Source organism: Microtus oregoni, unplaced genomic scaffold, assembly GCF_018167655.1.
Source record: "Microtus oregoni isolate MIOR12 unplaced genomic scaffold, Mior012 000025F_ref0000491, whole genome shotgun sequence".
Taxonomy (NCBI): domain Eukaryota; kingdom Metazoa; phylum Chordata; class Mammalia; order Rodentia; family Cricetidae; genus Microtus; species Microtus oregoni.
The window spans coordinates 23,157,654-23,172,542 of NW_024543084.1; the positions used below are offsets into that span (position 1 = coordinate 23,157,654).

The 14,889-nt window shown below is 37.0% G+C and overlaps 1 protein-coding gene across 3 annotated transcripts in view; it reads left to right on the plus strand.

The window, feature by feature from the left end:
• Rc3h2 (ring finger and CCCH-type domains 2) overlaps window positions 1-14,889 on the plus strand; it is a 54,829-nt gene continuing 39,940 nt past the window's right edge. For 2 of the 3 annotated variants that reach the window (XM_041674214.1, XM_041674216.1), the window contains exons 1-4: window positions 1-196; window positions 3,501-3,536; window positions 7,485-7,781; window positions 10,226-10,343. In XM_041674214.1, coding sequence (XP_041530148.1) covers window positions 7,551-7,781; window positions 10,226-10,343 — 349 coding nt within the window. In that variant the 5' untranslated portion in view covers window positions 1-196; window positions 3,501-3,536; window positions 7,485-7,550. The remainder of the gene's footprint in view (window positions 197-3,500; window positions 3,537-7,484; window positions 7,782-10,225; window positions 10,344-14,889) is intronic. The other variant, XM_041674215.1, reaches the window with a different exon arrangement.

Here is a 14,889-nt window from a genome sequence, read left to right on the forward strand (position 1 = left end):
GGAGGGAGGGAGGAGGAGGCCCCGTCGCGGCCTTCGCCGCCGCCAACGGGGCTGTCCCTGTAGCTCCCGATGGAGTTTGAGGCCCTGAAACCGCCGCCGAGCTCTGCCCCGGCGAGACGAGGCGCCTCCGTCGCCAAGCCGCGCCGTCGCGGGGTCCCCGGGAGCGGCCCTTAGCGATCCCGCCCGGGCCCCTCAGGTAGGGCGGGGGCGGGCGCGGTGCGGCTGGGCCCCGGCCCCGCTGTCCGGTCCCCAGAGGTGGGGCGGGGAGCTGTCTCTGCCCGGCGGCCTGTGCATGGTGACCGCCGGTGCCCCGAGGGTTGGGAATCGCGGGCCGCACCCGACCCTCGGCGAACCCCGGACCCCGAAGAGCCCCTCGCTCCGGTAGGGCTTTTTGATGAGAAGCGAGACGCTCAAATGGCCACCGTCCCTAGCTGAAGGGATGCCCCCTGACCACTGAGAAGCCCACCCGAGCAGAGGCCGGCTTCCTTCTTTGCCTACCCCAGTTAGGAAGAGGGTTTTCCGAAGCCCTGATAACGTCCTCTTTCAGCCTCAGGGCTTACCGAGACCCCAGCGCACGAATGGTGGAGGCGATATGCCTGGCGTTAATAGGGACCCTGGCCAAACAATGCCCAGGGAAGACTTAACCTCCCTGTAGGGAGATGGTTAGACCAGAGAGGGTGCGCAGGGGATGTGACTAGGAGCAATGGCATGAAACACAGACCGGGAAGTCTGTTATGGCTTTCTTTCCCTCTTTCGTCTTATTTTCCTTGGGGAAGCCTCTTGAGGAGATTCTTCCACCATCTTAGGAGAATGGTAGGAAGCATCATTGTTTCTCAAAGAAAACTGGACTTTTCTCTGTCCTTAGCCTTCAAGAAGAAAGAAGATAAGGGTAGCTGTCATTTCCATCTTTGAAATCACTAAGAGTTTTAAGATACTGGCAGACACAGCCTTCACACCAAAATAGTCACAAGTAATCACAGACATACAGTAGTCAAATTCAGTGATTCTCAACCTGTTTATATTTTTGTTTAAGCTCTATCTCAGTTCTTTTTAATCCTACTGCCCTCTTACCTAGAACCCTTTTTAGTGATTTCTTCTTACCTTGATTAGTGACTTTGTATCCCAAATAAAGTGTATAAGTAATCTTATTATCATTTTTTATTAGTCACACTCCAATAAAAGCTTTTAGTTTACCTGAGAAAACTAATAAGGACACACTAAAGTGATATAATGTGACCCGGAAGGAAAGAAACAAATGTTTTAGTTTGTGGGTCCAGAATGCTTTGTAGATTCCCCCATTTCCACCTTTATTCTGGTTTTAAAAAACGACCAAACAAAACAAAAACCTACATCACTGTTCTGACTTCAGCATCAGTATCTTAAGTTGCTTACTAACACAGTCAATTCTTGAAAAAATAGAAGCCATTAAACACATCCTATTAAAGGCATCCCCCCCCCACACACACACACTTTATTGTTGATTCGAAGATTCTTGTTTCCCCAAATTTCAGAGTTTGGAAAACTGCTAGAACAAAATGTTAAATTTATTTCCCGGTCTTGTTTAGAAAAGGCTGATACCATAATTCGAACAGACTTTTATTCTTTGAGAATCTATTTGCAGTCTAGTTAATTAGAGAAGCCTTTGAATTACTCATGATCTGTTACTGTTGTGTTAGTGTGATATGCAGGAAGACTTAATATCCATGTTTTTGTTAATTCACTTTTTGTGTTTGTAATTTGCTTCCTTCTAGTTGGCAAAAGCATTTTCCCCTACACTCAGGATTTTATATTAAAACTAGAACATTGTGTGTGATGGTTAAGAATGCTATAAATTTGTAACAGGGTTGTTTTGTTTATTAATTTGTTTTGTTTTGGAGACAAGATCCCCTCTTCATAGTCCTGACTGTCCTGAAACTCACTATGTAGATCAGTCTGGTTTTGAACTCACAGTGAGTGATGATTCTGCCTCTGCCTCATTTGCGCTGGTACTAAGGGAGTACACCACCATGACTGCTGGTAACAAAGTTGTAATAAGTACTTTATTATTTTTGGTTGGACTTGGTTGAAGTTTCACTTCCTAGTGTTGGAAAAAGGAAGTCTGCAGAAAATAAAGCTAATTGGAAATTAAAAATGAATTGCATCTACTCACATGAGTGTTGTCGATTTTATCTTTGTGATTGAGTTTTCTAATTCCATTAGAACCTTAAATGTGACTTTTAACTCAAATTCTTAATAAAAATTATATTTTGAGTATTACCTTATAATCATTTGTAGTCTAGATTTACCTTTTCTACCTGATAGCAGCCACATGTAACAACTAAGGTCTTGAAATGTGTTAAGTGCAAAATATATACCACATTTCAAAGACTTAATTGAAAATTCTAAAACATTTTAATATTTTAAGTTTTTATATAATTGCAGGTTAAAATGATATTTTACTTAATTATATAAAAAGTATCACTAAAATTGATTCATCTATATTCTTTTTCCTTTTTTCATATTTTTTGTTTTGTTTTGTTTTTTGAGACAGGGTTTCTCTGTGAGCTTTGGCGCCTGTCCTAGAACTAGCTCTTATAGACCAGACTGGCCTCGAACTCAGAGATCCACCTGCCTTTGCCTCCCAAGTGCTGGCCTTTTTAAAAATTTGACAATCAGAAATTGTTAAAGTTTTTTTTGTTTTTTGTTAGGCTCTCATTCTAACCCAGGCTGGCCTGGAACTCACTGTGTAGCCTAAGCTAGCCTTGAACTTGGCTATACTCTTGCCCTGAACTTCCTTAGTACTTATAAGGGTCAACTGCACTGCAGAGATACAATAAATAAATACATGAAGAACCAAAATCTTATGATGGTATCCTTTTAGCGTCAAAATAATTCGAGGGCTAAGGATTCTAGTAATAAGAAAGATAAGGTTATCTAGTGTCAGAACACATAATTAAGTTTCATCACAAAGTATTTTTTCAAATCTAGCTATCACTAAAGAAATAGAACTTCACCAGGCCATAGTGGTGCACGCCTTTAATCCCAGCACTCGGGAAGCAGAGGCAGGCGGATCTCTGTGAGTTCGAGGCCAGCCTGGTCTAAAAGAGCTAATTCCAGGACAGGAACCAAAAAAAAAAAAAAAAGCTATGGAAAAACCCTGTCTCGAAAATTAAAAAAAAAAAATAAGTAGAACTTCGTTAGTTTAAATTGGAAGGTTTTTTTTTTCCTATTAGAGTGCATTGAAAGTTCTCTCATTTTAAAATACTTGGTTCAAGCCTAATTTGAGGATTAAAATTGATCTCATCCATCTCATAGCTTTAAACAAAATAGTAGTTTTTGACATTGTGATACAGCTTCTCTTTTCTCCAAACTCTGTTGTCCTTGAGTGCTGAGCCATAGAATTTACAGGTTATTTCCATTAGTGTTTGCTTGTTTCTTAGGTTGAGTCTTACATTGTACTTCTGATGCTCACAGTATGATTTTAAATCTAAAGCTGCGTTTTGTTTTGTTTTGTTTTGCAGTACCGGGGATTGAATTTAAAGCTTCACAAACATTAGGCAAGTGTTCCACCACTGAGCCACATCCCTGATCAAAGCTAATTAGTTTGATATGTTCTATATAGGAAAGTACTGGTGTAGTTCATTGCAGTAGCTTATAGTACTCAAATATAGTTAATTTTTTAAAGTAACAGAACTGACTTCTAAGTGTTTATTTTTATAAACAGAATTATAAAGTACTATGTGTTAACATAATGCAGTGAAAAAGGCCTATACACTCTCTACTCTGTGTTGTGTCCTGATCTGATTGTGTAATATAAATAACAGAAAATGAAAGTGTTTAGCTGGTATGCTGTTTTGTTTTGTTTTTGTTTTTTGGTAAAGAAGTTTGTAATTTACAGCTATAAGACAAGTCTGTTACTTCTTTTTTTTTTGGTTTTAGTTTTGGTTTTGGTTTTTGGAGGCAGGGTTTCTCTGTAGCTTTTGGAGCCTGTCCTGGAACTAGCTCTTGTAGACCAGGCTGGTCTCGAACTCAGAGATATGCCTGCCTCTGTCTCCCGAATGCTGGGATTAAAGGTGTGTGCCAACACCGCCTGGCAAGTCTGTTACTCTTGTATATCATAAAAAGCTTGTGTTCACAAGGATCTGAGACTGTTTCAGGTTCAGCCTCTATTTTAGCCTTTTTCTTTTTGTGCTTTAACTTAACACTTTTTCAATTTTTAAAACTAGTTACTAAAATTAGTTAATGCAAAAATAAGTACATTTTCTCAATCTCTGTAGGTATCTAGACTTTTGGTCTTTTTAATCTGTTTTCTATCAATTTGTGAAGTATATTTAGGAGTAAGTGCGTCTAGTCACTATAAATGTTAACAGCAATTAAGGTACTCACTGCATCAAGTCATTGTTAAAATGCATCACTATAAGCTTAAAAGTTTTATAAATTAATATGCCTATCTCTTCATTGTTAATTTATATACTTCTCTGAAAAATATAAAAATAATAGGATATCTGTTATTTTGGGTAGTTGTTAAAGTATTTTGTACATAAGTTTAAGAAGCTCTTTTTGCCTGGCATGATGGCACATCTTTAATGCCAGAACTCGGAAGGCAGAGGCAGGCAGATCTCTATGAATTTGAGGTCTATACAGAGAAACCCTGTCTTGAAAAACCAGAAGAAGAAAAACTCTCTTTAATTGAGAATTGAAATTCCAATTTTGTCACTAATTAAATATTTTAATGGGCTATGCAAGTTTCTGTATTTTAGATAAAATCTTAATTTCTAATTTGTGTACCTAGAATTTATTGATTACAATACTGAAGGAAAACATTCTTAGAAATCAAATCATATCCTATAAGGAAAGTTTAGTTCATAAATTTACTATTAGAGTTTGGCAAACAGCAAGGGAAAAACTCAATAGTTATTGTCAAAATTTGATTTAGCTCTTTTCTATACATTTTAAAGGCATTTGTGTAGTTTCTAAATATGAACTAAACTTGTCGACAGTATTAGAATCTCTGGTGTGTGTGTGTGTGTGTGTGTGTGTGTGTGTATGCATATATGATTACAGGACTGTCAGATGGATGTGGAGTACTGTCCTAATGGTCTTGGGAAACTAAGGAGACTTAGTTCTTAGTCTTTTGTTGTCCAGCAGCCTAACTCAGTAGAATTAGTATCTGTCTGAAAAAAAAATCACTTTGTGTTACTAATTCAAAGCTCCACTTGTAGATTTACAATGAAATTCATCTTTTTGCCTGGATTTATAATTCTGCAGCCAGAAAACAAAACATCTAATATGTTAGTTTCAGGGAGGATTTGCTCACCTGCTTATTGCCGATCTCTAAAGTTGGAAGCAGACTAGATAGTTTTAGATTGGTAGCTCTGATCAGTTTGGAAATTTGAGGATAAAGTATAAAAATAATAACTTGAAATTTTTGAGTTGCTTAGAAGAAAATATATTGTTGATATTAATATGTAATACTTTTCTGCATTAGAGCTGTTTGTGAAAATTTGTTCATTGTATGGGATTTTTTTAATATAGTAAGACCTGTAATTTATGTTTACCAAGTAATTTTAGGGGTTTTTTTTTTTTAATATTGCAGTAAGAGCCACTAGAGTGTTTGTTTGTTTGTCTCTTGGGGTGCTGGGCTGGGGTAGTGCTCATTGTTACATGTTCCTCTCGCCTGATGCTGATTACTCTTTCAAGCAACGAGTATTCTGTATGTCTTACTTATTTAGTAGGTAAACATTTGTATGAAATAAGGTATTGGCTGTTCAGTTTCTAGATACCTAGATTTGTTGTTTGTCTGATGGCCTTTGTCAGACTTACATAAGTTTTTTGTTTTTGTTTTTCGAAGACAAAGTTTCTGTGTGTAACAGTCCTGGAACTTGCTCTGTATATCAGACTGTAGAGCAGACTGGTCTCAGAGATCTCCTGCCTCTGCCTTTCAAGTGGTGGAATTAAAGGCGTGTGCCACCCACCACCTGGCATAGTTTTAAATTGGAAAATATTGAAATTTTATGAGTTATACTAAATGCTATGCAACTATTAAACAAGAAAATACATAAGATTATTATAGTTATTTTTCTGTGTGCCTACTATAATCAATGCAAAGATAGAAATTTTATATTTTGCTTTTTTTTCTGCTTAGAATTATTTGAAAAGAATAATGTTTTCTTTTTCTAAGCCAGCTCTATTGGGTTTGGCAAGAATTGGATGCAGATACACACTTACTTTTGTCAAAAGTATTATAATGAACTGTGACAAAAAAATTGTAGATAATTTTTTGGTTTGGGGGATTTTTGCATTTTACTTTGTCAGGGGTGAGTTGCATGTAACGCTCATGTTCATAGAAAACTTGTGAAAATTGTTTCTCTCCTTCCACAGTTTGGTCCTAGAGCTTGAACATGGGTTGTCAAGCTTAACAGCAAGTGATTTTACCTGCTGAGCCATATTAATGTCCTAGACAATATTTTCTTTAGTTTAGCATCATTCTTTTATTTATAGGCAACAGACACCTCTGTCATCACAGTCTTGGCTGTAGATTTTCAGTAACTCACTTAGCTTCTGAGGCACACCCTAATCATAAACTTCTTCCTTCAGGTGCCAAGGTGACATTTTCACACTGAAGTGGATAGTGTTGTTTGTTGTGGTGGTTGTAGTGCTAGGAATTAAATCGGGGCTTCCAGCCTGTTGAGCAGACACTGTATGACTGAGCTACATCCCTATCCCTATAGTGTTATTTTGGCCAATAGTTTCTGAAGCTTACTAGCTAGTAAGCCATATCAGTATATTTTTAGGTAGTGGTTATCCAAGGAAAACACTTGAAACTTTAAGTCTAGGAGTTCTTGTTAAGACAGAATGTGGAAGGCAAGTGAGATAGTAAAGATGTTTATCGCCAAACCCAGTGGATGACCTGTGCTCTATCCTCAGATTGCACATGGTAGAAGAAGAAAACTGACTAGCATGCCATGGCATGCATGGGCCTGCATACATCCACATAAACACACATTTGTTCAGAATAAAAACATTAAATGTAATAAAAATTATAATGTGAAAATATGTTTTTGGTCACTAAGGAAATAAACAATTTTGTTTATTATTACATAAGCAATCAGAGTTTAGTTGATTTTTTTTTTTTTTTTTTTTTTGGTTTTTCGAGACAGGGTTTCTCTGTGGTTTTGGAGCCTGTCCTGGAACTAGCTCTTGTAGACCAGGCTGGTCTCGAACTCACAAAGATCTGCCTGCCTCTGCCTCCCAAGTGCTGGGATTAAAGGCGTGTGCCACCACCGCCCGGCCAGAGTTTAGTTGAAAGGAATAATATTAACAGATTGTTTCTGGGTAAATTTTCAAAATTAATTCAACATATAGTTTTGTTGTTTATTGTTGTACAGACATCTAAACCCTATATTCAGAAATGTTTCAGGTTCTGCACTGTTGGTAGTTGATTTTAATAGTTAACTGAGTGACTAATAAATATATCATTAATTCTTACTTTTATCCATTTGCAGCTTATAAAACACTACACAGCAAAATAATGATATGCTAGATTGCTAACTCGAGCATCAGCTTCCACAATGCCTGTGCAGGCAGCTCAATGGACAGAGTTTCTGTCCTGTCCAATCTGCTATAATGAATTTGATGAGAATGTGCACAAACCCATCAGTTTAGGTTGTTCGCATACAGTTTGCAAGACCTGCTTGAATAAACTTCACCGAAAAGCGTGTCCTTTTGACCAAACTGCCATAAACACAGACATTGATGTGCTCCCTGTCAACTTTGCACTTCTTCAGTTAGTTGGAGCCCAGGTAAGTGTCCAGTATTTTTACTGATTTAGTATAGTCAGTTGTCAAAATTAGTTTATTAGCCAGTACAGTGTATGTTGAATGGTAGTAGAAACCTAGAATATATCAGTGTATTTACTTTTTGTGAGTTGTTTTAATGCTATAAATTCTTATACAAAATAATGAATCACATTACAATTATATCTTTGTTTTCTCAATACCAAGGCCAAAATTTATGTATGTAAGTGCTTTGATTGTTGAGCAACAGTTTGTATATGAGTATATCAGTATTTATTCATTAAGTCATGTGAAAAATATAATCAAAGGTTTAAATAGCCCTAAGGTAGAGACTTGGTTGGTGTCTTTTATAACTTCAATTGGTTTAGGATGTTACTGTCAGTTGGATATGTAAATGAGAAAATAAATTGTATCAGTAACAATTTCTGTGCAGCATCTTATTCTGCTGTATATGTGATTTTTTCACATATAATTTCACTGAATGATAGCGAGAACCTTTATTTGCCAGGCAGTGGTGGTGCACGCCTTTAGTCCCAGCATTCGGGAGGCTGAGGCAAGGATCTCTGTGAGTTCAAGGCCACCCTGATCTATAAGAGCTAGTTCCAGTATAGGCTCCAAAGCTACAGAGAAACCCTGTCTTAAAAAAAAAAAAAATCTATTTTTGATAAATAACTTTTATTTCATTAGGGTCTGTTAAATTGTATGTATGAGAATAAATGTTCTGAATGTTATTTCTAATTCTTAGCTGTTTAGGTACATATTACCCCTACTTACAGAAGAGAAGATGTAATTCCACGCATGGCACACTACATATTAAGCAAGAGACTAGTGGCAGTGCTACAGGAAGGAAGATAAGAGTTCAGTGTCAGTGTGGCCCAAATAGGGAAACTATCTCTAAAAAGCCAAGTGAAATAGCATCTACAAAACAACAAACCCAAAACTAACTAAAGCATGGAGTTTACAGTTTCATGAAAAGCTTCCTGGCTTATTCAGGAAATTTAATAATTCACTATATTCATTTCTTTTTGATGCTGTTCTTTTAATGCTCAAAGTCTTATTTTCACTGTTTTAAAATTAATCTTGGCGGTGATTCCTTAATTAATAGTGTCATGGTTTAATTGGCAGCATAGCATGTTTTTCCCAATATATCATAGAATAATGCTCTCTCTTGACAACAGTGGCACTTTAAGAGCCAGTAAAATACTTGCTTTTTACAATAATACTACCTACTGTCAGATTGCTCTAGCTCAGGTAGTCTTAGCATTCCTTCTGAATAAATGTATTATTGTAGTGCTTAAAACAGTCTGTGCACCTGTGCATTGTGACATACATTTTTCCAGGTTCATCCCTTCCTTATCTCTAGCTGTGCTAGAGTTCTCATATATATATATATATATATATATATATATATATATATATATATTCATGCGTAGGGATTTTTAAAATATCTTTATCTACAGTAATTCCCCTCTCTCTACTTTGAAATATCTTCAGATGTTTACACTTCTACAGGAAGTTAGTAAATTGCCATGCTTTTCCAGTTCTTTATTTTCTAAAGTTTATTTTTATTATATTTAATTGTGTAAATGTGTCTGTCTGGGTATATATCTATATGTAGGGATGTCACAACCCCAAATACTTACCTTTATTTATGTCACACATGCATGCAAATGATCCAAAGAAGGTGTTAGATCCCTGAAACTGGAGTTACAGGCTGTTACGAATTGCCCAACATGGGTGCTAGGAACTGAACCTGGGTCATCTAGAACAGGAGCAAGGGCTCTTAACCACCGAGCCACCTCTCCAGCTCTCTCCATAGTTCTTCTTCTATTTGTACTTGCAGTGTAGTTTCATAGATCACCTTCTAACATAGTATTTGTGTATATATTTATTTATTTATTGGCTGCCTCTTAACCTCTGTAACATAGACTCTTTGAGGCAGACATTTTTTCTTTTGATTATTGATAGATCCATAGTGTAAACACATGAGAAATATTCTATAAATGTCAGTATTTTACTGAATTAAACTTTCATAATAACATTATGAAACATATCGTCATCGTTTTACAGAAATGGAAATTGATATGAAGTTTACCCACTTTTTTTTTTTTTCTTCTGGTGCTGGGGATTAAACCAAGGGCCTCACATGGACTAGTTGGGAATTCTGATCATTGAGTTACTACATTTCTGGTACTTACATTCTGTCAAGGGGGTATAGGTCCTAATATATAAATTTAATAAGTAGACTCATGTAGAAGTTAGTACTAAATGGTATGTATGATTGAAGATTAACATTGATAGACTACTGTTAACTTTCCAGCTTCATTTTAAGTTCACTTAAATGGCTTCGATGTAGTATCTGTATAATAATGTTATACTCTCCAAGACAGATAAAGAGAAGTTGCATGACCTGAATGAATGCATCGCTACAATTTTTTTTTATTTTTTAGGTGCCAGATCATCAATCAATAAAATTAAGTAATCTAGGTGAGAATAAACACTATGAAGTGGCAAAAAAATGTGTTGAAAATTTGGCACTCTACTTAAAACCACTAAGTGGAGGTAAAGGTAAGTTAAGTTTGTAAGATTCATTTTTATTAGTGTGTAAGATTTTGTCAAGTGTTAAGTATTGAGCTCTTAACATTAGCTAGAGTCACTGCCTGTAATGGAATCCACAGTCTATTAGATGGGTATATAAGTATAATAAATTATTTTAATTGCTTTGACAAAAGCAGAGTTGTAGTTTATCATTGCTTTTCCAGTGATTAGCTGGCTATTTCTTACAAATATAATGGTTATTAAATGAATTAAATATTTATTTTGTTCCAATTAATAAACGTGATTTTTTTTGTTTTTCGAGACAGGGTTTTTTTTTTTTTTTTTTCGAGACAGGGTTTCTCTGTGGTTTTGTAGCCTGTCCTGGAACTAGCTCTTGTAGACCAGGCTGGTCTCGAACTCACAGAGATCCGCCTGCCTCTGCCTCCCGAGTGCTGGGATTAAAGGCGTGTGCCACCACTGCCCGGCTTTGTTCCTATTAATAAAGAGTGAACTTAGGGTGCTTGAAATACTTTGGTAAACAGGAAAATACAACCTGAAGCTATATGTAGTACTTGTTCAGTAAATAGAAACTATAATAAACAGTATGATGAATTAGGTTTTAGAATATAAGTGGTAATTGGTATAAAAAGAGAATACACAAGTTAAAATGTCAGAGAGAGAGGATAAAGACAGATTACAAGTTTTAAGACTGTCTGGTGAAGTCCTTTTTTAGAATATAGCTCTTGAAATTTAATTGTGGTAAAAAGAGGTGAGATAGATACTGAGATAGATCCTGGAAAAGTATTTTCTTGGCAGCGGGAACAGCCATCCAGTGTATTGTCCCTGTGGCAAGAGGAGAGTGTGCTTGGAATAGTGTGAGTGAGGAGAGTATTACAAGAAAAGTTAAGATAACTATAGTGAGACAAAGTGATACACCGACTTTCAGACCGTTTAAAGACGTGGGCTTTTGCTCTAAGTAAAGTTGGGGAGTGGTTTTGAACAGAGTAGTGACATAATTTGACTAACATTAAAGGGTCACTTTGACTGTTGTATTGAGACTGTTTAGAAGGACAAAAGGAAATAGTGAAGAGTTAAGCAATTGAGGCAGTTAGCAAAAGTGGTGTTGATATCAAGTTTGGATACATTTGGGGGTAAGGCACAAAATATTTGCTAGATTGGGAGTTTGAGAGGCAGAGCAGAAGAAACAACTGCAATTCTTGAAGTTTTTGCTTAAGTACCTGCAAAGAGAGTTGCTTCAACTTTTGGAATAGATCACGTTTGGGTAAGAAGCTCGAGTTCAGTTTGGTTATGTTAAGCTGGTATTGAGTGCCCAGTGAGTTTTGAATTCAGCATGGGGTGCATGACCTATAACTTTAGGGATTATTATAATATGAATGTTTTGGATATCAATGAGACTGGATGAGATCATCTTTAATGAGTTTAGACGATAGACTCTTTAATGCTAATAGATCAAGGTGGGAGTTAAAAATTGCTATCAAGGGATACTAGAAGGAAGAAAACTAAGAAGATGGAATGTTCTGTAAACCAAAATAAAGTGCTTAAAGACTAAAATCATCTATATTGAATGTTACTGAAAAGTCAAAATAATGGTTGAAAATTAAAAGTGGATTTAACAAAGCAGATGTAATTGTCTATTTTTCCCTTTTTCTTTTTTTTTTTTTTTTTTTTTTTTTGGTTTTTCGAGACAGGGTTTCTCTGTGGCTTTGGAGCCTGTCCTGGAACTAGCTCTGTAGACCAGGCTGGTCTCGAACTCACAGAGATCCGCCTACCTCTGCCTCCCGAGTGCTGGGATTAAAGGCGTGCGCCACCATCGCCCGGCTCCCTTTTTCTTTTTATTTATATTTATTGAGCTCTACATTTTTCTCTGCTCCCCTCCTTGTCTCTCCCTCCCCCTTTTAATCCTCCCCCAAGGTCCCCATGCTCCCAGTTTATTCAAGAGATTTGTCTTTTCCTACTTTCTACTTCCCATGTAGATTAGATCTATTTAAGTCTCTCTGAGTGTCCTCATTGTTGTCTAAGTTCTCTGGGATTATGGTTTGTAGGCTGGCTTTCTTTGCGTTATGTTTAAAAACCACCTATGAGTGAGTACATGTGATAATTGTCTTTCTGTGTCTGGGTTACCTCACTCAAAATAATGTTTTCTAGCTCCATCCATTTTTCTGCAAAATTCAAGCCGTCGTTATGTTTTTCTGCTGTGTAGTACTCCATTGTGTAAATATCACATTTTTCTTATCCATTCTTCGATCGAGGGGCATTTAGGTTGTTTTCCAGGTTCTGGCTATGACAAACAAAGCTGCTGTGAACATAGTTGGCCACATGTCCTTGTGGCACGATTGAGCATCCTTTGGATATATACCCAAAAGTGGTATTACTGGGTCTTGAGGAAGGTTGTCTCCTAACTTTCTGAGAAATCGCCACACTGACATCCAAAGGGGTTGTACCAGCTTGCACTCCCACCAGCAATGCAGAAGTGTTCCCTTTTCCTTACAATCTCTCCAGCATAAGTTGTCATCAGTGTTTTTGATCTTGGCCATTCTTACAGGTGTAAGATGGAATCTCAGAGTTGTTTTGATTTGCATTTCTCTAATGTCTAAGGATGTTGAATATTTCCTTAAGTGTTTTTCAGCCATTTTAGATTCCTCTGTTGAGAGTTCTCTGTTTAAGTCTGTACTCCATTTTTTTTATTGGATTATGTGATCTTTTGGTGTCCAATTTCTTGATTTCTTTGTATATTTTGGAGATCAGACCTCTGTCTGATGTGGGGTTAGTGAAGATCTTTTCCCATTCTGTGGGCTGTCGTTTTTGTCTTGTTGACTGAGTCCCTTGCTTTACAGAAGCTTTTCAGTTTCAGGATGTCCCATTTATTAATTATTTCTCTCAGTGTCTGTGCTGCTGGGGTTATATTTAGGAAGTGGTTCCCGGTGCCAATGCGTTCAAGTGTACTTTCCACTTTCTCTTCTATAAGGTTCATTGTGGTTGGCTTTATGTTGAGGTCTTTGATCCATTTGGACTTGAGTTTTGTGCATGGAGATAGATATGGGTCTATTTTCATTCTTCTACATGTTGATATCCAGTTATGCCAGCACCACTTGTTAAATATGCTTTCTTTTTCCAATTGATATTTTTTGCTTCTGTATCAAAGATCAGGTGTTCGAAGATGTGTAGACTGATACCTGGTTCTTCTATTCAGTTCCATTGGTCATCCTGTCTATTCTTATGCCAATACCAGGCTGTTTTCGCTACTGTAGCTCTGTAGTTTGAAGTCAGGGATTGTGACGTCTGATGTAATTGTCTTGATGAGCAGTTTGGTGTAAGAGATAGTGTGGCAAAATCTTGAATTGGAATAGGTTTTCCCGATTTGTGAAGCAAGATGTTAGGAATAGTATATAATAGAAAATGTACAAGATAGACAAGCTGAAGACAGGAGAATCAGAAGTTTGAGGGCAGGTTGGGCTACATAGCATTTTTAAGGCCAGTTGAGTGTCTCCCAAATTAGGGGCAGTGAGGGAGAAAGGCAGATAATAGAAGATTTACTACTCATGGAAGTAAAGAAAAAAAACAACTAGTAAAGGAAGAAAAACTACCTTTTAAAAATCTGCTTTCTAGCTGGGCAGTGGTGGCGCATGCCTTTAATCTCTGAGTTCAAAGCCACTGTGTTCCAGGACAGCCAGTGCTACACCGAGAAACCTTGTCTCGAAAAGAAAAAAACAAAAATCTTGACTTTTTTTTCCTCCTTTTTTATTTTTATTGAGTTCTACATTTTTCTCTGCTCCTCTCCCCTTTAACCCTCTCCCACGGTCCTCGTGCTCTCATTTTACTCAGGAGATCTTGCGTTTTTCTACTTCCCATGTAGATTAGATCTATGTATGTCTTAGTGTCCTCATTCTCATCTAGGTTCTCAGGGATTGTGATTTGTGGGCTGGTTTTCTTTGCTTTATGTTTAAAAACCACTTATGAGTGAGTACATGTGAAAATTGTCTTTCTATGTCTAGGTTACCTCACTCAAATATGTTTTCTAGCTCTGTCCATTTGCTTGCAAAATTCAAGATGTAATTATTTTTTCTGCTGTGTAGTACTCCATTGTGTAAATTACCACATTTTTCTTATCCATTCTTTAGTCTAAGGACATTGCATTTTTAAGATGATTGGAATGGTGGCATACTTGTTCTTAAGTATTTTGCTGATCGAAATGATCAAGCAGAGAAAAAAAAATTGTATGATCTAGAAAAGGGGAGGAATCCTGATCAATGCTGTTAGTAGGTCCAAAGGAAGGGAATAAGAACTATATTTAAGCAGTATTTCAAAATTTTTTATGTGCAATGTTTTTTAATAGCCATTACTAATTGTTACTTTTTAAGGTTAAAATTTATGTTCATGGCCGGGCGGTGGTGGCGCACGCCTTTATTCCCAGCACTCAGGAAGCAGAAGCAGGAGGATCTCTGTGAGTTCGAGACCAGCCTGGTCTACAGAGCTAGTTCCAGGACAGGCTCCAAAGCCACACAGAAACCCTGTCTCGAAAAACCAAAAAAAAAAAAAAAAATGTATGTTCATTTGT